The 24346-nt window shown below is 36.9% G+C and overlaps 2 protein-coding genes across 2 annotated transcripts in view; one reads left to right on the top strand and one right to left on the bottom strand.

Moving 5' to 3' along the window:
• Nucleotides 1–101: 101 nt before the first annotated feature.
• On the bottom strand, nucleotides 102–10402 carry EBNA1BP2 (EBNA1 binding protein 2). The gene is made up of 10 exons (XM_070745078.1): nucleotides 10253–10402; nucleotides 9526–9639; nucleotides 7320–7403; nucleotides 6423–6589; nucleotides 5043–5166; nucleotides 3467–3556; nucleotides 3207–3282; nucleotides 2233–2329; nucleotides 493–655; nucleotides 102–393 (listed from the first exon to the last, which is right to left on the bottom strand). The coding sequence occupies exons 2-10, from the start codon at nucleotides 9598–9600 to the stop codon at nucleotides 346–348; spliced, it is 924 nt and encodes a 307-aa protein (XP_070601179.1). The 5' UTR covers nucleotides 9601–9639; nucleotides 10253–10402; the 3' UTR covers nucleotides 102–345.
• A 33-nt stretch (nucleotides 10403–10435) lies between these two features.
• CFAP57 (cilia and flagella associated protein 57) overlaps nucleotides 10436–24346 on the top strand; it is a 29528-nt gene continuing 15617 nt past the window's right edge. The window contains exons 1-9 of the mRNA XM_070745070.1: nucleotides 10436–10872; nucleotides 13110–13426; nucleotides 16500–16783; nucleotides 17433–17640; nucleotides 18688–18840; nucleotides 19896–20035; nucleotides 20956–21121; nucleotides 21978–22091; nucleotides 23981–24193. Of these exons, the coding sequence (XP_070601171.1) occupies nucleotides 10716–10872; nucleotides 13110–13426; nucleotides 16500–16783; nucleotides 17433–17640; nucleotides 18688–18840; nucleotides 19896–20035; nucleotides 20956–21121; nucleotides 21978–22091; nucleotides 23981–24193 (1752 nt within the window). The 5' untranslated portion in view covers nucleotides 10436–10715. The remainder of the gene's footprint in view (nucleotides 10873–13109; nucleotides 13427–16499; nucleotides 16784–17432; nucleotides 17641–18687; nucleotides 18841–19895; nucleotides 20036–20955; nucleotides 21122–21977; nucleotides 22092–23980; nucleotides 24194–24346) is intronic.

Raw genomic sequence — 24346 nt, 5'->3', positions numbered from 1 at the left:
TACTTTGTAGTTCCAACATTGATTTTGCAAAGAATTGAAGGGCACTGGTATCTTCCCCAAATAGTCCAGTATGTATCTTTCCAAAGCTTAAAGGAGGAGGATGAAACAAATCAACACTTTTTAATTCACTTAAGGAATTTTCAAACTAGTCTGAAAGGAAAGGCAATAAAAAGCATCCATTTGCCATTTGTGCATGGATAGTATTGTGCGCTGGATCAAACAGAAACATCTGCCATTCCACAGCACACCCATAACCAGGGAGGTTCAAGTTCCATATCTGTTCATGGTTCTATGCCAATACTGTATGGAGCTGGGCTCAAAATGTCATTCCATTTCCAATCCTCATCACGAACGGCTCTTCATTTTCTGCCTCATCTTTTTGCCAGGCCTCTTCTGAAAAGAGAGGAAAAAAATATATAGAATTCACTAGTCTTACCAGCGTAGTCACGCGTGCTCTTCTAGTGATCCAATTGTAACCCAATTGTAACTTACTTTGGCACCCTTTTTCCCTGCTTTGCCAGTTCCCTTCTTGTGGGCTTTGCTAGCACGGAAGCTGGACACGTCGTTGTAGCTTTCTTTGGTGTTCCATTTGGATCCTTTCTTTCTGCCACCAAAGCCAAATTTCTGGTTCTTGAAGCGTCTTTTCGCATTTGGTCTGAAAGAAAAGACAATATGTCAGTCATGACTGGGTATTTGTTCTTACAATTTTTTTAAAAAAAAGATACTTTGGCCCATACATGTTTCGTTTCTTCAAAATAGCCAAATATTACACTTTCTGGAATGTTTCAGCAAACATTCCTTTTAACCTAGCAAAAAGACTACTCAATCTACACTGCTCATAAAAAATAAAGGGAACACTTAAACAACACAATGTAACTTCAAGTAAATCAAACTTCTGTGAAATCAAACTGTCTTCTTAGGAAGCAACATTGAGATGAGAGAATTCAGAGAAATAAAACAAGCAGCGATAGAAAGCGCTCAGGCGGTAATCGTCTTGGGTTGGAAGGACGCGACAAAATGCACAATGTAAAATTGGTGCCAGTACATGGTGGATCACATTCAATTTGAGATTATGGATAAAAGGATGAATTTGATTAATGAAACTGATTTGTGACAACTGATGGGACAAGGTAAGACGATATATGGCGAGTAGAATCCGAGACCAAGCTATAAGAAACAAGTTGGAATCAATGTATAATATGTAAATAAATATTTTGCTCTTGGGTTAAAATGGTTTATACAAGAAACACCTCCGATTGGTGGTGGGGTACAAATGTTTGTCTGGTGGTGGACACAATCACTGAGCACTTGTTATATGTTGCGTGTTTGTTTTTATATTATAAAATCAATTAAAAAATTTTTTTAAAATACTTACGAAGCAACACTGATTGACAAGCAATTTCACATGCTGTTGTGCACATTCAACTTTGTACAGAACAAAATATTCAATGAGAATACTTCATTCATTCAGATGTAGGATGTGTTATTTGAATGTTCCCTTTATTTTTTTGACCAGTATATATTCAAGATCATTTTGTAAATGTTAGATATCAGCATCTGATTTAAGTTTTCTCCATATGTACAAGTTGTAACACAACTAAGTTCTGCTTTATAAGAGAGTTCTTGCATTTTGGGAATGCAAGTCTTAAATGTTCATATTTATGATATACTGTAATTCCTTTTAGCTGATTATACACATGATGCTCACTCCTTTGTTTCCTTCAGTTACTGAAGACACTTTTTGAAACTTGAATAATACTTGATAACATAGCATACAATCACTGATAGTCTCACAAATAAAGAAACTGCACCACATAAATTATAACGTTTCTCGGTGGATCAACCTTTGATCTTGGTTGTATGGACAATCACTTGTCTGAAATAGTATAAACCAGAGGTCTCCAACCATGAAAACTCCTGGTATAGACTCACCTGCTCGTGCAGAATTGGATTAGATGACCTCCAAGTTAGCAACAACACTTAGACTTTACAGCCCTCTTTATAGAGTCAGCGTATTGCTCCCAACAGTCTGGGTTTGGTAAGGATGGAAGGCTGAGTCAACCTTAAACCAGTGAGATCTGAATTGCCGAATTGCAGCTAGCAGTCAGCTGATGTAGCCTGCAGTACTGCACTCTAACCACTGCGCTACCTCAATCCCTTCCAACTCTTCTATTCTACTTTATTCTACTACAAAAGACTCATATTCAGAACAAAGATGCACTTTAGTCTTACCCCTTCTTTACTGGCTGCTTCTCTGTTCCTTCCTTCTTCTTCTTCTGAGGCTCGGATGATTTGTCACCTTCCAAGAATTCCAGCTTGTCCAAGAGACCTTACATGAAATAAGGAATAAGTGGCTACAACCGTCTGGCACTTTTAACCCTTGGATTCCAAAGTTCTGTAATATTTTATGCACATCGAACCAAATTTAAAGAAAGTCATTCTATGGTTATGTTAACATAAAGCAAGGTTACTCTTTGAAAGTCTCAAATACATCCAATTAACCGACTTCCAAATGACATAACATTGAGCTTGTTGAATCTACAGTGATCTTACAGCATTCTCAACTATTTTTATATTGCATTGGCATCCTTCAATCTTGAAAGACTGTGGTGTCATGCTCTGGATTTCCCATTCCCTATTCTCAACTCTTACCAACCAGAAAATGGATAAAACCGTATTTTGAGGTGAGTATCTCTGAATCTGGTCGTTTGTTTTCAGTTCATAAGACAATTATTCACAAAATAGCCAGTCTTCTGTCAAGTTTTCTATTTCAGCTGTATATATGAAATAAAGGTCAGCTGACTGATGCAGCTATTAAACAAGGTTTACAGAGCCACTAAAATCTCTCGGTGCCTACGATCCACATTCTACTCTTCCTTTTTTATTGTGAATTAATAGAATGGAGAAAAGTAGGCCAAAGGAGAAAGTCTGCAGAAAATCAGAAGTCAAGAGAAAACGAACAGAAACAAGAGTCCATAGCTGACATTTAATGCAGGATCCCTTATCAGTTAACTGGACAGTGCTGATTGTCCAGTTTTAAATATAAAACTGTTATCAACATATAGCTGGTTCAATGATTCAGACATAACAGACTATTTACTGGCACAACAAGCCTTTATTAGGCAGCTGATGCTTAGACTCGTGTTTTCTTGTTATCACATCTTATTCCTTTTCTAAAATTGAGAGGTGGGAAGGAAGTGACTCACCCTTCTGATATTTTTTGACTGCATTCAACATTGTGGACTTCTCTTTCTGTCTCTTCTGCAACACCTCAATTTGAACCTATCAACAAGAAATCAAACATGAGCCTTGTATCTGAACTTTTCCAAAATGTTCCAATTTTATGGATCTGCAGATACATATGGTTTCTCATTCAGCTTCTGAGGAATCCTGTCTACCGAAAATCTTCCAAGCAAAACAGTTTGAATAAGTTGAAAGGACTTTTGTTAACTAATTGCAAGTGTACCTGTTTGCCATATTTCCTTAGGGCACGGAGTTGTTTGGCCTTTTCAGACTTTTCCATGGCTTCTTTTTTGCTCTTCAGCTTTTCACGAATCTAATGCAAAAGAATATTTTTTAGCAGCTGGAAGCATACTCCTACTGTTTAGACATGACAAACACTTTATCGGGTTTTTGTAACAATGCTACAGCAATTTAAATATGTTATTAAATTTTATCATCACTTTTCATCTTCAGGGCCAGGAACAAGGTTCACGAGCATTTCGCATTAGGCAAGATAGCCATGTCAGAAAACATATCCAACCGCAACATATAAGAGTCAAAGCAAAAAGGTATTTTAGCACCACAAATATTGATAAAATATTTAGGCACACAGATATTGATAAAATTGAACGGGTCCAAAGATGGGCTACAAAAATGGTAGAAGGCCTTAAGCATAAAACTTATCAGGAAAGACTTAATGAACTCGATCTGTATAATCTGGAGGACAGAAGGGAAAGGGGGGACATGATCAAAACATTTAAATATGTTAAAGGGTTAAATAAGGTTCAGGAGGGAAGTGTTTTTAATAGGAAAGTGAACACAAGAACAAGGGGGCACAATCTGAGGTTAGTTGGGGGAAAGATCAGAAGCAACGTGGGAAAATATTATTTTACAGAAAGAGTAGTAGATGCTTGGAACAAACTTCCAGCAGACGTGGTTGGTAAATCCACAGTAACTGAATTTAAACATGCCTGGGATAAACATACCGTATATCCATCCTAAGATAAAATACAGGAAATAGTATAAGGGCACACTAGATGGACCATGAGGTCTTTTTTTGCCATCAATCTTCTATGTTTCTAAATACATATTAAATGCACCAAATGTATTGTAACTTTAGATGGCAACTTTCACTAACTTGAGAACAACACTGAATTTCACACTGCACATCATTCCAAAAGTGGGGGGTGGAGGACATAACTTAATTTTAAACTTTTTAAAAAAAATTGATAATAAAAAAAAAAACCCTGCCCCCTTTTTCTTTATCAGTAAGGGACACTACACTGCAGGATGAAATTCCGCCCTTTTTTTTAGAAATCTCCCATAAAAACACTATGGTATTTGCTTCCTTGAATTATTTATAAAGTAATAAAGGTGGGGTAAAAATCTAATCTTTAAATAAAAACTAAATGCATATTTCTAAGCGAGAGAGGTAGACTCCCCACAAGGAAAAATATCAGCTTGAATTAGAATGGGGGAAATGAAGAAGAGAGATAGGTTCCGTTTATTAAAATGTATAGCCCACCAAAATTTTCAAGACTTCAGGTAGCTCAGATAAAAGTTGATAAAAACCATTAAACCATAAACACAACCATATGCATTATGTTTTAAAATTAATAATCTAAGAGATTGTGAAAACTAAACATTGCATTTACATATTCCTGTTTTTTCCCAGTAGATGTTCACTTGTTTTATTTTTGATATTCACTGGCATAAATAATACTAACTATAAAATTCTACATTTCCATATGAATATTTTGCAACATTCATTAATAATGACAACTAGGAAAGGTGTGAAATTGAAGACCTGTAAAGCTCACTTTTTGCATCTGCTGATCAGATTTTGCCATCTCTGCAAAATAGTCATCAGGCCGCCTCGTGAGGATTTTAAACTGACGTAACCGAGGTAATGCTTCCAGAACAGAGGCTTGGGCTTGATGGTAACTGGAGAAATCAGAACCAACATTACTATTTCTAATCAGTGGTTAAATATTCCATAAATTTCAGGATTCATGACCTACTAAATACAGTGGTAACTCGGTTCTCGACCACAATTTGTTCCAGAAGTGTGGTCGAGAACCGATTTGGTCGAGTACCGTATTAATTTATCCCATAGGAAATAATGGATATGGATTTAATTGGTTCTCAGCCCCTGTTGACTCACTGGGAACCAATTAAATCTATTTTCTTTATTTCCTATGGGATAAAAAATCTGAGGAGCTCTATAGTCTAAGCCCTCCAAGCTGCAGGAAGGGTGGGGGCGGCTGCAATCCCGGCAGCTTCGGAGGGCTCCTTTCCTCAGTGCTTCGTCTTGTTAGCTATAGGCAACTGCACCAACTTTCTCCTTCCCAGCGGCGGTGGCAACGGCTTCCCTTCGAGTAGCAACAGCACCGGGAACGTCACGTGATGAAGGGAAGCCGCCGGAGCCATCTCAGCAGTTGTTGCTGCTCCAGCAGCTTCCCTTCATTATGTGATGTTCCCGGCGCTGTTGCTACTCGAAGGGAAGCCGCCGCCATTGCCGCCTCCGGGAAGGAGAAAGTTGGTGCAGCTGCCTACAGGTAACAAGACGAAGCATTGAGGAAAGGAGCCCCCTGAAGCTGCCAGGATTGCAGCCGCCCCCAGCGGTAACATTTCAGATAATTAACAAAATTTTCTGTGGCTGTTCGGTATCCGAATTTTTGTTCGGATATCGAAGGAAATTTTTGCTGAAAATTTTGTTCGTTATCCGAAATGTACGACAACCAAGGCATTCGAGAACCGAGGTACCACTGTATACAATTCACTGAAATCAAAAGCATCTAGCCTAGCTGCCCTTTCAAGCTGAAATCGTAACTGCTAAGGAGGCACGAAAGAGGTAAGCTTTTTAATATGCATTATCAAACAACTGCAGCTATACAAATAGTGTCAACATGCTAATAAGTTGTTACATGTGTGCAGTGGGAAGAAAAATAACTTATTGTTAACATTATAGCAGCATATAGCTTATATATAGTGTGGTGGACCAGTTAACACACATTATTAAGCTATATCACTTTTGTTTCATATATGTAAGAATCCTTTCATTATGGATTAGTGCCCTATGTAGACCTGTCTAGCACTTCATGTGCAGTCACACTGTATCACCTATTGTGCATAACAATGAAACAAAGGCTGCATATAACAGCATAAGAGAAACTTTTGCCTCATACGCTAAGACTTACAAGTTCATTTCTCTTTTGAAGTCATCTTCAGGGTCAACAGAATCCTTTTCAACTATGTTCTTAGAAGCTGCATTGGTAACATTTGTTTGCAGCGGAGAGGTAATATCAAGCCTTTCGATCCAGGGCAGGTTTCTTTGGAATTCAGACAAGCATCGTTTCAATCCATCCTAGGAAGATCATATTAATTCTATATCACCTCAATGCTTAGATGTTTCTCCATATCAGTTAATATATTATCCAAACTATCATTCAGAATGGTTGCAGATAATATTCATTTTAAAGCAAGCAACAGGATTTTGCACTAACACACCAATTTCTCTCAAAAAGCCAGATTCTGCTACATGCCCATCAGACCAAATGTGCAATATTTCAAAAATTCTAGTGAATGAATGTCAGATCTTCTGAGTTCAAGATCTTCCTAGCAAAGATCTACATAGAAAACTTAGTGTTTTGTTATACTGGCTACATGCTCCACAAGTCTCTCTTCATATTATGTTTGAATTACATTCATATTACGGTATAGTACGTTCATAATATACCAAACTGAAAACACTGTACCTTTATAAATGGAGTGTTTCACTTGCCAACATTTCTAACTTTTTTTCAAAAACCAAGGAATTAAAGCTTGTAACCAATCAACAACACCTAATCTAAAAGGTTAGATCCACTGAGTTGCCAGACAAATAGACCAAACCCTTGAATGCTTGGTGTTAATTTTAGAATTCCAATTTGGTATACTAAAAGGCTGATGTTTAAAAATGCGAGGTGAACATTGAGTTGTTCAAAAATAACCCCAAAAGTTCAAACAGCTGATATATTTATTTATTTATTTATTTATTAATTAATTAATTATTTGGATTTGTATGCCGCCCCTCTCCGAAGACTCACAGTACTTACCACATTATTCAAGGCTTTTGGTCGTCCCTCTAACACAACATTTAAGCCTGGTTTCAACGAACCTTTAGCAAACGCTTCCTGAAGCTACATTGAAAAAAGGTAGTATTTATGTTAGCATATTACCAAATTAATATATACAATATAAAACTCATCCCATTGATAATAAAAGTGAGCACGTGACATCAAAGCACATAAATGAGCACACAAGGGAATAGAAATCTCTGGCCAGTGATTTCCAAGCTACAGCATTAATTCTGATGCCACATGAGTACTTCTGGTTTAGGTGAAGCTAGGAAAAATCACATCAGATACATGTACAATTAGCACAGGTGCCCTCCAAGGCTGTATACTCTCACCACTTCTCTTCTCTCTATACACTAATGACTGCATCTCAAACGATCCATCGGTTAAACTACTGAAGTTTGCAGATGATACAACAGTGATCGGACTCATTCGAGACAATGATGAATCCGCATACAGACGGGAAGTTGAACAACTATCCTTGTGGTGTGACCAGAACAATCTAGAACTGAACACACTCAAAACTGTAGAAATGGTGGTAGACTTTAAGAGAAACTGTTCCACCTCTCACAATACTAGACAACACAGTATCAACAGTAGAGACCTTCAAATTTCTAGGTTCTATCATATCTCGAGACCTAAAATGGTCACCTAACATCAAAAACATCATCAAAAAAGCACAACAAAGAATGTTCTTTCTGTGCCAGCTCAGGAAGCTCAAACTGCCCAAGGAGCTGCTGATACAGTTCTTCCAAGGAATCATTGAGTCTGTCATCTGCACCTCTATAACTGTCTGGTTTGGTGCTGCAACCCAACAGGATTGACACAGACTTCAGAGGATAATCAGAACTGCAGAAAAAACAATTGCTGCCAATCTGCCTTCCATTGAGGACCTGTATACTGCACGAGTCAAAAAGAGGGTGGGGAAAATATTTACTGACCCCTCACATCCTGGACACAAATTGTTTCAACTCCTACCCTCAAAATGTCGCTACAGAGCACTGCACACCAAGACAACTAGACACAAGAACAGTTTTTTTCTGAACGCCATCACTCTACTAAACAAATAATTCCCTCAACACTGTCAGACTTTCTACTAAATCTGCACTTCTATTCTACTAGTTTTTCTCATCATTCCTTTCACCCATTTCCTCCCATGTTGACTGTAGGACTGTAACTTGTTGCTTATATCCTAATATTTTTTATTAATATTGCTTCTTCATTGCTTATTTGACCCCTATGACAATCATTAAGTGTTGTACCACATGATTCTTGACAAATGTATATTTTATTTTATGTACGCTGAGAGCATATGCACCAAGACAAATTCCTTGTGTGTCCAATCACACTTGGCCAATAAAAATTCTATTATATTCTATTCTATTAGATCAGTGGTTCCCAACCATTTTTGATCACACCCCACCTAGGCATCTAAGCCCCCTCCCCCCATGACAAATAATTCTTACTATTCAAAAATATAATATAAATCCTTCTATTCCCCACCATCTAGTCAGAACTTGTGAAGCTTTTAACAGAGTTGGAAGGGACCTTGTAGATCTTCCTAGTCCAAACCTCCCCACCCTCTGCCCAAGCAGGAGACCCTACATCATTTCTGACAAATGGCAGTTCAATCTCTTCTTGAAAACTTCCAGACATGAAGCTCCCACAACTTCTGGAGAAGCGAAACATCTGGAGAAGCGAAACCGAGTCCAGTTGCCTCTTTGAAAAAGCACCTTTGGGACAACAATGACCTGGATGACAGATATCTCTATCTTTATGATAATCATGATTTGAATATTTGAAACATCTTGTATAAATATTAACTAGCATTATTTTATCTATTAAATAAGTGCATACTTGCAGCTACAAGTAATCTAAAGCAGCTATAAATCTTTAAGATTATTGAAAGTTTGTATAATTATACTAGACAAATTGAAGCAGAATAACAGAGTTCAAAGGGACCTTGGAGGTTTTCCAGTCCAACCCCCTGCTCAGACAGGAAACACTATACCATTTCAGGTAAATGGTTGTCCAATCTCTGCTAAAAAATATCCAAAACACTCCATACCAACCTGCATTTATCAATTCACGCAAGATCTTTTAAAATTCAGCTTAAATGTTAGCTTCATTCCTATAGTTTATACACTTCTAGAATATTAGGGTACTTCTCAAGTGCCAAACTTACCTCTTGATCTTTTACAACAGATTCTTCAGAATCAGAGGATAATGACAATTCCTGCTCCATAGATATGGGCGGCATCTTAGACTGCTTTTGAGATGTTTAGATTTTGCCTCCAATCTATATCAAAACCAAGAAAATAATCAAGATAACATAATGCAAATTTAAGGCCATGGAACAAATTCAAAATTGGACTGCTAACTTCATCCTTCCCTCCCCAAGTCACATACAATGTTAATTGATGAGGTTTTCTCCATCCATTCTATAAGCTGTATTAAATTAGGAGCTACCAGTATTATGCATAAATGTTTAAAATAATTGCACACAAGAAAAACAACATATCAATTTCAATTTAATCTGGAAAGTCTTTTGCAAATACAATTCTGTACATGACCTGTTACCACATTTGACCCGGAAGCTTTTAAAATAAGGATTCTACACTCTTTTAATTATGATTATGCTTTATCAAACAGAACTCTCAGCAAATCTAAAACCTGATGTAATAGTTAAAAGTACTATTGAAAACACTAAAGTGTTTAACTATCATGACTTTGCTTTATATTTGTTTTAATCCAAGCTCTACATAAGGAAATCCCCCTCCCCAGTAACTTTAAATTAAATGCAAATTAAATTTAAACAGTTCATTTTACATTAGCTATGATCGATGCTTTTATGTCGGTGAGCTTTAGAGGCTTCTTTTTAATTTTAAATTTCTAAAGGTGTCTTTACTCACTTTGATCAAACGGTCCCCGGTTAACTCAATTTAGCCTGGAAGCCCCTTCGAGCCATCCACCTCTCCGTTCACCACGAGGAATTGTTAAAAAAAAAAGGAACTTCCGCTTTCCGTGGCTGTCCCATCTCTACTTCCGTTTCCGCTCCGCCAACTTGTTAGCCTTGGTCTGGGAACGCTGTCGCCATGGCAACCCCTTCTCTTCCTTCCTACTTCGGCTCAGAGTCGCATCTTCTTCATACTCTTTTAGAGAGCGGGACTGAGGCGGTCCTGGGGGAAATTTCTGGGTAGTTGGTAGCAGTTTTTGAAAACGGACCGGCGCGAGCGACCAACAGAAAGAGCGAGACTGCCGAAAGTCCCATCTCAGGGAGACTACCCGTGAAAGGAAAGACCCCCCTCCGCCCAATAAATCCTCTCTCCCGTTTGTCTCTCCCCTTTCCAGCACAGCTTTCTGAATTCAGTCGCGATGTCAGTGATTGTGGCTCAGGCTCTCCACATCTTTGGGTTCCAGTCCAAAGTAGCAAATAATATTTGCTTTTTTGACGAGCAGATAATAGTCTACCCCGCGGGAAATAGCTGTTTGAAATACCACATAGAACAGAAATGGCAGAAGTTCATCCCAGGTAAATTAGCTTTGCCCCTCTTTTTCCCCTCTAATTCCGATGCAAGAAAGGGAAACCCCAAAAGTGCTTTTTCGAGAGGCAACTGGACTTTCTGAGTTTTCTTTTGAAGACATTTCGCTTTCCATACAGGCAGCTTCTTCAGCTCTGAAGGGGAAAGTTGACGTCCTCTCTACACCCTAGAAAATGTTTCCTTTGATTATAATACCCTTACAAAGAGATAATGGTTCTTATATATTGTTTGTTGTTTCCTCTCCTCACTTGCAGGATTTAAATACAGGTGGTCCTAAGAACATAAGAGCCATGCTGAAGCAGGCCAAAGCCCATCAAGTCCAATATTCTGTGTCACATAGTGGCCCACCAATTGTACAATCTTGAGCAGAAAGAGAGGGCAAAACCCTCCCTGTCCCCTGACTCCCAACAAATGGTACCCAAGGGAATCCTGCCTGCCTCAACCAACATAGAGACAGCCATTTCAATAACCAATTTGTGGCTCCCAGTGTGCTTTTTTTCTGTGGGAAACAGGTCCAAATGGCTCTTTGAATGTTTAAGTTTGCTGACTCCTGTCCTATACCATTTCAGGCAAATGATTGTCCAATCTCCGGTTCTCAATTTACAACAGTTTGTTTAACGATGGTTTCAAGTTACAACGGCACTGAACAATGTGATTAATGAGTATTTTTCACAGTTTCGACCTTTGCAATGTCTCCATGATTGTGTGATCAAAATTCAGATACTTGGCAACTGGTTCATATTTATGACTGTTGTTGTGTCCCAAGGTCATATGATCACCTTTTGCAACTTTCTGACAAGCAAAGTCAATGGGGAAAACAGATTCATTTAGCAACCAGGTTACTAACCTATCAGCTGCAGTGATTCACTTAACAACTAATGCAAGAAAGATCGTAAAATGGGACAAAACTCACTTAAGAAATTTCCCATTTAACAACAATTGGGCTCAACTGGGGTTATAAGTCAAGGGCCACTATAATAAGTTCATAAATTAACAAATTTGAAAACTTTAAAATTATGTATTGTGTTAAGTCCAATTTTATTATGAAGGAAAGTGACTGATCTTAAGTCACCAGTGAGCTTTCATGGATGAGAATAAATCACAACATGGGTCTCCAAATTCATAATTCAACACATTAATTATACTGATTCTTGTAAGGAGCATATTGAGATAACATTTTGGGGGGGAAAGAGCTATTTTATATTATTCGTTCTTTCCAAATGTGAGATACAAAGTTTGTTTTCACTATTCTCTGTTATCATCAGTGCTGATAAACAAAAACAATAATCTCTCTGTTTTTAACAATATATTTAATGGGTTAAAAATATAGGCAATATGAACTTCCACTTTACTTTTTAAAGCTTTGGGTTTTCTTTAATTTAATATACTCAGATTGGATGTTTTTGCTTCTGTTTATCTTCTGTTTACAGTCACAGATGAATAATTATTTATTGGAAAAAGTTACATTCTTAAACCTAAGATTTAAATTAATATAGTTCAATACTGTGAAACTAGCCACAGTTGTTAGGTCTATATATAATATGATTAAAATCGCTTAAAACCTATGTGAATTATTCCAGTTTTCTTGTGAATATACCAAGAAGGACAGGAGAAATTGTTTGAGGCTAAGCTAATTCAATTCGCTTGAGTAATGTGAATTGCAAGGCATTAGAGTTAAATCTAAACAAGGCAGTGACTTGCATCATTGCAGTTAAATATGAGCCAATGATGACAAGTACATCAAGAATTCTGTCAACAATTTCTATCTATTATAATGCAGAACTAGCATTTAAGAATCTTATGCCAGGTTGAAATGTTACGGGTTCAGCCCGGTTCGGGCGTACTGGTAGCAACAGTTGCCAATGGTTCAGAGAACTGGTGATGGCAGCGCAAGGCTCTGCCTACCTGCCCAGACATTGCCATTTTCTTGTTTTTAAACCACTGCACATGCACAAAACCTTATGTGCATATGTAGAGGGTGAAAAAGCGTGCTCTTACAAACCAGTAGGGAAAGTAATTGGATTTCACCGCTGATTTTGTGGATTTCTCATAAATTACTTAATTGCATTATTACTGGGAGATATTTTAAATTTTTTATTAGAAAACAAAGTGATTTATGTGGATACCCATAACATTATAATTTGGTGCTATTTTGTTCTTAATCAAAATTTAATATTGCAATGTTAAACTTACAGGAATTTTGTATTTTTGCATGTGTACTATATAGGCTCAGAAAAAAGCCAAGGGATGCTTGCACTAGCAATAAGTCCCAATCGACGTTATCTGGCCATTTCAGAGACACTTCAAGATAAACCAGCTATCACAATTTATGAACTGTCATCCGTCCCATGCAAGAAGCGGAAGATTTTGAATACCTTTGATTTTGCTGTGCAGGAATTTATCAGCCTGGCTTTTTCTCCTGATTCCAAATATTTAGTGGCACAGGCAGGACCTCCTGAATCACAGCTTGCCTACTGGATGTGGGAAAAACAAAGAACAATGGCAATTATTAGGGTTGATGTTCAGAATAATCCTCTTTATCAAGTAAGTTGAAGATAAGTAATATTTTGGGAACAAGTGTCAGTAATTATATTGGCCCTCTGGATACAGTATTGAAAAACATTTAGTTTCAGTATGCAATTCCAGTTATCTCTGTTCTGTATTTGTCTTAATACCTCCACAAATGGTAGAAATTTCAATAGTTTGCAAATTGGCAAACTTGTGACAGCTTGTTCTGCTGTTGCTGCCACTCATAACAATCTAAACATAGTACTGTATTCCTTTTATTGTAAAGTCCTAATCCAAAAATTCCAAAATTCTTGCATATGTTTTGGAGACATGGTTGTCAATTTAACTAAATGTTCTTTAAAATATCTTCCAGTTCTTACATGATGTAATTCTGTGACTAATAATTTTGTAAGTCGCCCTGAATCTACGGAGAAGGGCAGCTTAGAAATCCAAACAAATAAATACAAATAAAATAAAGTAATAGTGCTCATAATTAAAGTGAAATTTTAATTTGAATTTATGGACAAAGAATTATATAACTATTAAGGAGTGTAGGAAAAATATCTACTTATCCTAAATTTCCAATAAAGCAATCTATTATTTTTTAAGTACTATAAATATAATTTGTTCGTTCTGTGATGATAATGTTGTCAAAACTTTATACCCTAAAATTCTTATGTTCACATCTTTTTGTATTGTAAGGAATATATCTGTACAATTTATATTAACTGGTTCCTAATATGATTTGATTACTTATTTGTACCCGGAATATCATTAAGTGTTGTATTGTGATTCTTGATTAACATATCTTTACTTTTATGTACACTGACAGCATATGCACCAAAGACAAATTCCTTGTGTGTCCAATCACACTTGGCCAAAAAAAATTCTATTCTATTCTATTATTTTTTGTCATTATTTTTTGTGTTAGTTCTTTTATCTCCCATAAGATTCTGTTGGACTCAAGAAAAAATGATTATTTTTATTATCATTGCTATAATATTTAATTAAAAGTCATTATTTTTATTAAAATAATTAATACAAATATTGTAATGCATCCATTATACTTAAGTTCCGTTTAATCGGTTTTCTAGCACTGAATTAAGTTATATGTAGAATGACCACTACAATTTTGCTTTTAACTAAATGTCTAAATACAGTGGTACCTCAAGATACGAACCCCTCGTCTTACGAACAACTCGTGATATGAACCCGGGGTTCAGAAAAATTTTGCCTCTTCTTACGAACTTTTTTCGAGTTACGAACCGGCGTTCGGAGACTGCTGGGAAGCCGCGCGGCTGTTTTAAAAGGTGACAGCCGGGCGGCGGGGCTTCCCAGAAGCCTCCCGAACGCCGGTTCATAACTCGAACAAAGTTCGTAAGAAGAGGCAACATTTTTCTGAATCCCGGGTTCGGTTCGGGGGGGTGCTGGAAAGCCCCCCAGGCCGGCTGCGACCTTTTAAAACAGCCACGCCGCTTCCCAGCTGTCTCCCGAAGCTGAACGCAGAAGTTCGGCTTTGGCGTTCGGCTTCAGGAGACAGCTGGGAAGCTGCGTGGCTGTTTTAAAAGGTCGCAGCCGGCCTGGGGGGCTTCCCAGCACCCCCCGAACCCGGGGGGGGGTGCTGGGAAGCCCCCCAGGCCGGCTGTCACCTTTTAAAACAGCCGCGCAGCTTCCCAGCAGTCGCCGAAAGCCGTTTTTTGCGGGGGGGTTTTGGTTGCACGGATTAATTGACTTTACATTGTTTCCTATGGGAAACAATGTTTCGTCTTACGAACCTTTCATCATACGAACCTCCTCCTTGCACCAATTAAGTTCGTATCATGAGGTATTACGGTATTTGAAAGACATCCTTTTCAAAAGTCTGTAAAGATTCGCAGGCTAAGAAAAAAATAATAATATGGTGAACAAAAATAATTTTAAAAAGTTTGATGACATAAAGTCATAATCAACTTGCATGACTGAGTATGAAGCCTTCACTGAACCATTCTTCAGGGATAATTCTAGGTTTGCCTTGTCATCCATCACCATATCATGTATGAATATGTCTTATTATACTGGGATTCAACACCAATTAATAGCAACCTGAGGTTCAGTATGTGCAGGAAACTGGCTTCCAGACTAGGAACTGGCCTAGAAGTGAAAATGTGCATAAGGTTGCTTCTCTTATAATAGAGGTCAGGCAAACATCTTTCTTATATTGTTTAAAAATGTAAAATTCTAAATAATTGGTTTTTCTTCTATGTTTTAGGAACATTTGGCTCTCATTATAAGTCTATAATATTCATACCATATTCATTTTGTTTATGGGTGTTTTATTTAGCTATCTTTATCCAAAAAGCTGCCATGAATCAATCTGGATTTGGTGCCATACAAATCTAATAAATACACCTATACATGTAGAGAGTAGGAAAAATGATCTTAACAGAAATATATAGGAATTGGTACCAAAGCAGCATCTGAAAGAAGAAATAGCAGACTGTAGATGGCTTTGGATTCAACAACGCTGGCAGAATGAATAGCTGATGAATACATTGGCTCTTCAATAATTTATTTTAAATGAAGGTGTTACAAACTTGTTTATACCTGTTGTGATGAAGGTGATAAATCACATGAATACTTTTTCTTTACTATATATTTATTTTTTTTCTCTCCTTTTCCCTTCCTCTCTTCTGCACTTCTACTCTTTTTACTTTTCTATCTTTTTCAGTTTATATATTCAATTGTTATAAATAAATTAATTTGATAATATTAATGACATTACTATTTTAAAAAGAAACAGTTATACTAAGACAAAGGTGGGTTGAAACATTTTAGGTCCAGAACCATGGACTTAACATCCGGAAGTGGTTCAGGTAGATATTGGTACTTTCCTAATTCAGTGGTATATAAGAAGCAAGGTTCTGTTAACATAGCCAATCCCAGTAAAAATAAATTTAGCCTTCCTGTGGATTTCTTGGTCTGGACTGCATAGTAAGGTTAACATATGCACATATACACACTAAATATAACAGAATTATGTTGCCCTTGATTTTAATGAAATAGATCAATTCTTTGAATTGCACATACAATAATAATTATCAAATGATCTTGTATGTGTGTTTCTTTTCAGGTGAGCTTCAATCCTCAGGATAATACTCAGGTCTGTGTTATAGGAAATGGTATTTTCAAGCTATACAAATACACAGAAGGTATCTTTAAGCAGACCAATTTCTTACGGGGAGAGCCTCAAAATTACTTGTCCCATGCCTGGCTGTCTGAAGATAAAGTGATTACGGGTACTGATACGGGCAAACTCTATTTATTTGATTCTGGTGATTTAAGGTGGGAGACAAGTATTGAGAGGAAAGAGCCAACCACTGAAACGACTGAAGAACAAGTTCGTGAATCAGAAAGGTGAGATTTCTGCAAATCGTTTAATCAAAGATCAAAAATAAGCTTGATTCAACAACTGGATTAAATCTCCAGTTTCTGATAAAGCTATATTAAGATTATTATTGTACAATGACGTTGATCAAATTATTATCTTTGAGTACTTTAAAGATATCATTAAATGTTTGCTTCCAGGAAATGTTCTTGGTATGGAATTTACCTTAAATGTTCTAAATTCCAATCTTGAGTTTGTAAACTATATTTACCGTAGTCAGAAAATAAGCCATATTTTAAACCCTAGAAAATTATACAGTACAGCAACTTTAAAATCACATATTGGGGAGACAACTATCTTAAAATAAAGGAGCACAATATTTTTTTTTACACACTGCACAACATATTATTATTATTTATTTATTGGATTTGTATGCCGCCCCTCTCCGCAGACTCGGGGCGGCTAACAACAGTAACAAAACAGTATAATCCAATACTAAAAACAGTTAAAACCCATTATATAAAAACCAATCATACATACAGACATACCATGCATAAAATTTTAAAGGCCTAGGGGGGAAGTGTATCTCATATTTGTAAAGTGTATTCTCATATTTGAAAGTGTATTCTCATATTTGAAATTCCTAACCATTGCTCTCTGTCTCATTTACTTTTCAAGCCTTATTGAATTTCCTGTTACTAATTCCCCTGAGTACTCTACTGAGGCAGTTTCTGAAACTGAAGGGCAACAGCAAGCCTCTCTGCCCCGAGTCACTGCTATTGCTTCATATTCCAAGGGATTTGCTTGCTCTGCTGGTCCGGGTATTGTTTTACTCTTTGAGAAGTCAGAGGAAAAGGATGCTTATCGAGAAAGTCGAGAGATTCGGGTACGTAAAAACTATGAAAGGTATAATCTTTCATTTTGCTGCTCTGAAACACTAGGCTAATAAAACTGATGCTTGGAAAGAGAAGACTGAAAGGGATCCTGCCAAGCCAAACAAAAAGCATAGTGTTTGATAGTGACAAAGTTGTTATGTAAGCCTCTCACCTAGTTCTCATCCATCATATATGGCTTGTCATAGGACCACACTCAAGAGAAAACTGTTCTGCTTATTTGTAGCACAAATGAATTGCGCTAACTCCACCTACAGTTCAATCCTTGAGGCGGTTCAAAGTTGACTCCATCCTTCTGAGGTTGGTAAAATGAAGATGCGCAGAAACATTCCAGGTGGGTGGAGCCTCATGCCGCCACTGCTACCAGTTTGCCGAACCGGGCTGAACTGGGAGCAATCCACCACTGATGCTGACACAGTAAACTCCTCAGAGAATGCTGAAAAGCACTCTGGGATAGTATATAAGTCTTAGTGCTATTGCTATTTACCATATTTTTCAGAATATAAGACACATCGGAGTATAAGATGCACCTTAGTTTTAGGGAAATATTCATCTGGCTACTATCCTTAGTCTGATCAGCTTCAGCACATTATTTTATCCCCTGGTTAGGGCTTTAAAAAAAACCTTATTTGGAGAGAGTAACGAAAGAACTTGCAAGCTGGTAAGAGCTGGGAACATCATTAGTACCTGGGTAGGGCTGGAAAGAAACATATTCAGAGTAAGTGGAGCAATGAAAAAAGGCCTATAAAGACTTAGGACTGGAAAAATATTCTTCACAGAGAGTAACAATGAAAGAGCTTGCAAGATAAGAGCTGGGAAGATCGTTGGCACCTAGTTCGGCTGGAAAAAAAAAGCTTAAAAAAAGCTACATTCAGAGAAAAAGATGTCCCCAAATTTTCCACCTCTTTTAGGGAGGAAAAAGGTGCATTTTATACTCTGAAAAATACAGTAAGATGTGTTTTTAATTACTATTTTTCTGCAGAATTGCTGTAAGCATATATTTATAGAAACAAAGTCTAATATGATTACTTTATTTTTAGGTTCCTCAAGATCTATGCAGCAGTGATCCAAACCAATCAGATAAACAAGAGATTGTGTGTATTGCCTTCAGCCCTGCAGAAGAGACACTTCTCATCAGCACAAATAAAAATCAGGTGTATTACCTTTCCATGTCATCAGCTGACTTAACTAAAGTAAGTTATCTCAGAGCCCTCTCTGAGGAAGATGGGAGGTTTAGAAATATAAATATAAATAAATAATAAATTCACTCCAAACAATGAAAAGAAGTACTACACAGGCAACATTTAAAAATGTATTTCTACAATGCAAAAAATGTAATAAGTGTGCATGAGTCCGATATTGTTCTATGCACAATCTTTTTTTTATTGATCGCATGTAATATTCTAATTTTTTGAGATGGGGGATTTGGAGTTTTCAAGAGCTGAACCCCATAATCATCACAATTATGGCAAATCATGGCTTGAACTATCTTGCCTTGCATGTTATGAATATATCTCATATATTAAGTTTCACCTTTTAAGTTACGTTACTGAAATAAATGAATGTTTGCACGATATTCTGATTTTTCGAGTTTCACTTGTTTAAGGTTGACAGCTCTTCAATATAAGAACAAATTGGCAGGTATCCATGATCAGACTTTTCCAATAAGAGGGTTATTATGAAATATGCTTTCTGCTTGAACATCTATTAAGATTCTTTTAATACTGTGCGTGGATATTTGTTGAAAAAGTTTCTATTTTTTTGGAGTAATTTTATCTGTTTAAATCATGCAGCTATTTTAGATGTGGCTGTTTCTAGCTAAGTTATTTGAGGGTAATTTTTGAAGATTTGGGTACAATATAAATATGTGAAGTCTCCTTCAAGTCAACCTGTTGACTTGAAGGATATGCCCAAGCAGTTTTCTTGGCAAAGGGATAGAAATGGTTTGGCATTGGCATTTTTAAAGGATATTTACTTCCCTTGTAGCACAAGTCCTGGAATTTCCCAGACGGCTTCTACAAGATTTGATCCTGGACCTAGTAACTAAGTCCAGACTGGATTAGCTATCTGCTGAAGTACATTGCTATAATCTCTTTGTTTTCTCTTTTTGATGATAATTAAAAGCTAAGGTCATTGCACATTTTCTGATAGATCTGGTGTATATTTAACCCCATGAGAATGTTTGGTAGGTTTAGTGTTAGACTATCATATAAGTATTTGTGCAATAACACGTATGATGTTTCATAAGGGAGAGACGGCTCATTTTGAATACCTGAACTTCCCAATACACTCTTCTGCTGTTACTGGCTTGGATACCTGCATTCGCAAACCACTTGTTGCTACATGTTCACTGGACAAATCTGTCCGTATCTGGAATTACGAAACAAAGTAAGTAGGCATGGTTTCTTGGTTATTGCATATGTTTTTTGACTAAGTGAGCAATATAATAGAACCATTGAAAATTGCACGCCCACGGTATGGTAGTAAAAAATTTAGTAGCCCTTCACTGGTTATACCACAAAGATTAAAAGCATTCCTTGTGTGTACAAAATCATCATCTGATACATATCACTATCCTTTGTTCCTTTATTTTTAATGTAATTCTTCTCTTGGAAGTTAGAGAACGCTAGGCTATTAAAAGCTGATTATGTCCACTTCATTACAATATGCATAAATAAATCTTATGTAACTTTTATAATGATTACAGTTAGAAGGTGCCTGTATCTAAATAAGTAGCCTTCTTAAAAACTTTCTCTTACTAAGTAAATTAATCAAGTAAGTATGAAATTAATTATATATCTTCTACTTTATATTATAATATTATTGGTATATATCTTCAGAAGCCACAGCTGAATGGAGGATACAAGGCAACAATGTCTCCCATAAGCCTATCAAATCAATGTATGGTAATTTAACAATTAAATGGAATTTGTTAAATTATATCAGTTTTGTCAAGACATAGTAGCGGCAGTTCTAAATGTGCCAATTACTTAAAATATAAATATAAAATATAAGTATAAATGAGAAAAAACTGAGCGGGTTTTAGGAATAGAGCTTTAAATTTTCTCTAAACAACTGATTTTCCAACTGCATGAAATCCTCAGATGTACCATACTGAATTACTTCTTTTGTAGTGATATTATTTTTGCTACCTTGTACTGAATTGGATAGTTTAGTCTTTGACCTGTGGCCCTTCTTTTTGGTTTCTCAGTATTTCATCATAAAGTATGGCCAAGAATAGCACCAGCTGTAGGGTTGTTGTTTTTTTAACTGTTATACATTAATTGCCATGGCTGATCCTGCTACAGCACACTCGACTTATATAAAGAGTACCAAGAAGAGGCATATGCACTTGCTTTTCATCCTGGTGGTCTGTGTATTTTGGTTGGTTTTGCTGACAAACTTCGACTGATGAATTTACTTATTGATGACATCCGAACTTTTAAGGACTTCACTGTACGAGGATGCCGAGAGGTAAGGATTTGGGAAAGGTACTTATATAGAAACTTGTGTGGAAAATATGTAAAAGCACGATCACTGAGAAAAGTCTATAAGCAAATTGAAATGAGGCCAACTTATTAGAAAGCAATGTGTATTGTGTAGTTTGTATTTGTAAACTACGTGTCTGCATTCAGGGAATATAACTTTTATAAAATACAAAACATTCAAGGAAAATAGTTAAAATATCTCTGATGTCCAGTTTCCTGTTATTATGATTTTAGTTCTAATCTACTTTAGCCAGATAAGTCTATTTTCCCCACAACAACAACAACCATGTAAGGGGGTTTCATCTGAGAGAAAGTGACTGGCCCAAAATCATTCAGCTAGCTTTCATCATATTTAAATGATTATAGAAAGACATGTGGAAAGTACACTGTTCAAAAAAATAACTCCAAACAAATCAAACTTCTGTGAAGTCAAATTGTCCACTTACTTCCCTGAAGTCTCTGGAGGGCAAAATGGCCTTCCCCAAGGCCGCAAATCAGCTGGCTAGCACATGTGCATGCATGTGCGCTGGAGCTGACATAGGGCAACACCTGATGTGCCCTCTGATATGGCTCCGCATAGCACCTGTGGCACACCTGCCATAGGTTTGCCATCACTGGTATAGATCATTTCCTTGACAGGTTTTATAAGAATTCTGAATACATTTTGGTATTTTCCTAGACACAATTTAGCTTTTTGAACAAAATTGCTTATTGGGAGACACTGAAAGATTAACTTTATCTGTCAATCAAAGGGGTACAGGATTACTAGTTGCTGCTTTCTGCATAATTTCCAAATTATGTATATATTACTGATTCTCATAGTCTCTTGCTTCTTTCTTCAGTGCACCTTCAGTACAGGTGGTCATCTGTTTGCGGCAGTTAATGGAAATGTGATTCACATTTATTCTACCATAAGTTTTGACAATGTCATAAATCTGAAAGGACACAATGGTAAGGTCAGTGATTAGAGCTATAAGATAGGTAAAATGCAAGTTAAATGCACACACAAAGAGGAAAACTATCTCCAAATTGGAAGTGAAGAATATGAACTTCCATAAATCTTCCAGGGAGGAAGAGAAAAAAACCCCTCTTCCAGTTGATCAATAGCAGCTAATGTATTTCCTTTAAAGTATTTAGGCTGGTTCCTTCCACTGGAATGTGTATGTTTCTCTCCAAATTCTTCCTGGGCTTGAGCCTTCAGTGCCTCTTCTACTTCAGACAAGAACCCTGCAGGAGGAAGAAAGCACTAATACTGTATATAGGATAAATTTAAAATGAACATTGTGAAAAACATCAAAACAAACCAAATAACATAATTAGAATGCATGTACCAAATTAAACATGTATCAAGCAGATTTCATTGAGAAACAGTACTTTGTCATCATAAATAATAATTTATAGAATAATTGTAAAGCTTAGAGTGCCCTAATTCTGTGTGATGACCCAGGGCATGGCGCAAAGGCAATACAGCCAGAGAGAATAAGTATGAGTCCCTTTATTAGCTCCAACTTTTCCCCCAACGTCCCTTTTACTCTCCTGTCTGGAGAAAAATTCTCTCACAAATCTGTAGCATCCTTTGGCTGAAAATACTCCAGTCCAATCATTATAGGCAAAAAACTTACAAATCTAAATCCAACAAAGAAAGATAAGGTAATTGATCCAGCAGAGCGAGCAAGATAAAGTGGTAGCACGGCAATAAATCAAACCAGTTGGGAGGATACTAGGAACTCAGATAAAGCAATTAACACAAGATGAATTCAGCATTTGTTCTCAACAATCACCCCCTCCCATTTGCCTCTTCTTTAAACTCCATCCCCAGGTGTGCCTTTTGAAGGGAATTGGGGCCCTTTCCTCCCTTGTAAGCCATGCAACCCACGTTGTTCTCATCTCCGTTTTTCCCTGCGTGCCCTAGGATGAGGATGGGATGGCCTTGGTCTTCATCTGACCCCCCTTCCTTGTTCTACTTCTCCCCTAAATATGATGGCATATTGTAAAGTTCAATGTGACAAAAGGGGAAACAATTGAATGTAGGGCTGAAAAATAATATTAGTTGCTTAATTGTAAATATATTTAAACAGAAATCCAATTAATCAAGGTTTCCTACAGTGCTTACAAAAAGATATTGACAAAATTGAATGGGTCCAAAGAGGGGCTACAAAAATGGTGGAAGGTCTTAAGCATAAAACTTATCAGGAAAGACTTAATGAACTCAATCTGTATAGTCTGGAGGACAGAAGGGAAAGGGAGGACATGATCGAAACATTTAAATATGTTAAAGGGTTAAATAAGGTTCAGGAGAAAAGTGTTTTTAATAGGAAAGTGAACACAAGAACAAGGAGGCACAATCTGAGGTTAGTTGGGGGAAAGATCAGAAGCAACATGAAAAAATATTTTACTGAAATAGTAGTAGATGTTTGGAACAAACTTCCAGCAGATGTGATTAGTAAATCCACAGTAACTGAATTTAAACATGCCTGGGATAAAGATGTATCCATCCTAAGATAAAATACAGGAAATAGTATAAGGGCAGACTAGATGGACCATGAGGTCTCTTTCTGCCATCAATCTTCTATGTTTCTATGCTTTTTGTAGTGCAGCCCTTGGCTTTTCACATAAAAGCAGACTGACTTTATACTGACCTGCTGTGTTTCCATCAGAGTTTCTCATAGGTAAACAGTGAGCACAGAGGTTAAAAACCCATACTACGATTCTAGCCTAAAAACAGAATGAACAGTCGCATAAATAATATGGGAATGATATAAAGCAGAAGACTGCTTAAGACTAATTGCCTGAATATTGTGCATTCTCATCCTTTTATCTTTCCCTTTCCCCATGCCATCTTCAGGTACGGTCAGTTGTGTGGAGCATGGATGATTATAAACTGATATCCTGCGGCACAGATGGAGCAGTATATGAATGGAACCTCCAGAATGGTAAAAGAGAATCAGAGTGCGTACTCAAATCTTGCAGCTATAGTGGAGTAGCAATATCTCCTGATGCAAAGGTCATCTTCGCTGTTGGTTCTGATCATTCTATCAAGGAGATTTGTGATTCTTCGGTGAGCCATTGCATACCTACAATACATGCATATATTATAGGGAATAGTAAAATTATATTGTTGAAGTTAGGGTCATGCCCTGAAATAACTTCATATACATAATTTTATGTAGTTAAGGTTATCCAATGGTGCTAGTTTTCATAATTTTCTCTA

Source organism: Erythrolamprus reginae, chromosome 3, assembly GCF_031021105.1.
Source record: "Erythrolamprus reginae isolate rEryReg1 chromosome 3, rEryReg1.hap1, whole genome shotgun sequence".
NCBI lineage: Eukaryota > Metazoa > Chordata > Lepidosauria > Squamata > Dipsadidae > Erythrolamprus > Erythrolamprus reginae.
The sequence above is the reverse complement of the archived record's forward strand: the minus strand, read 5'-3'. Positions and strand labels throughout refer to the sequence as shown.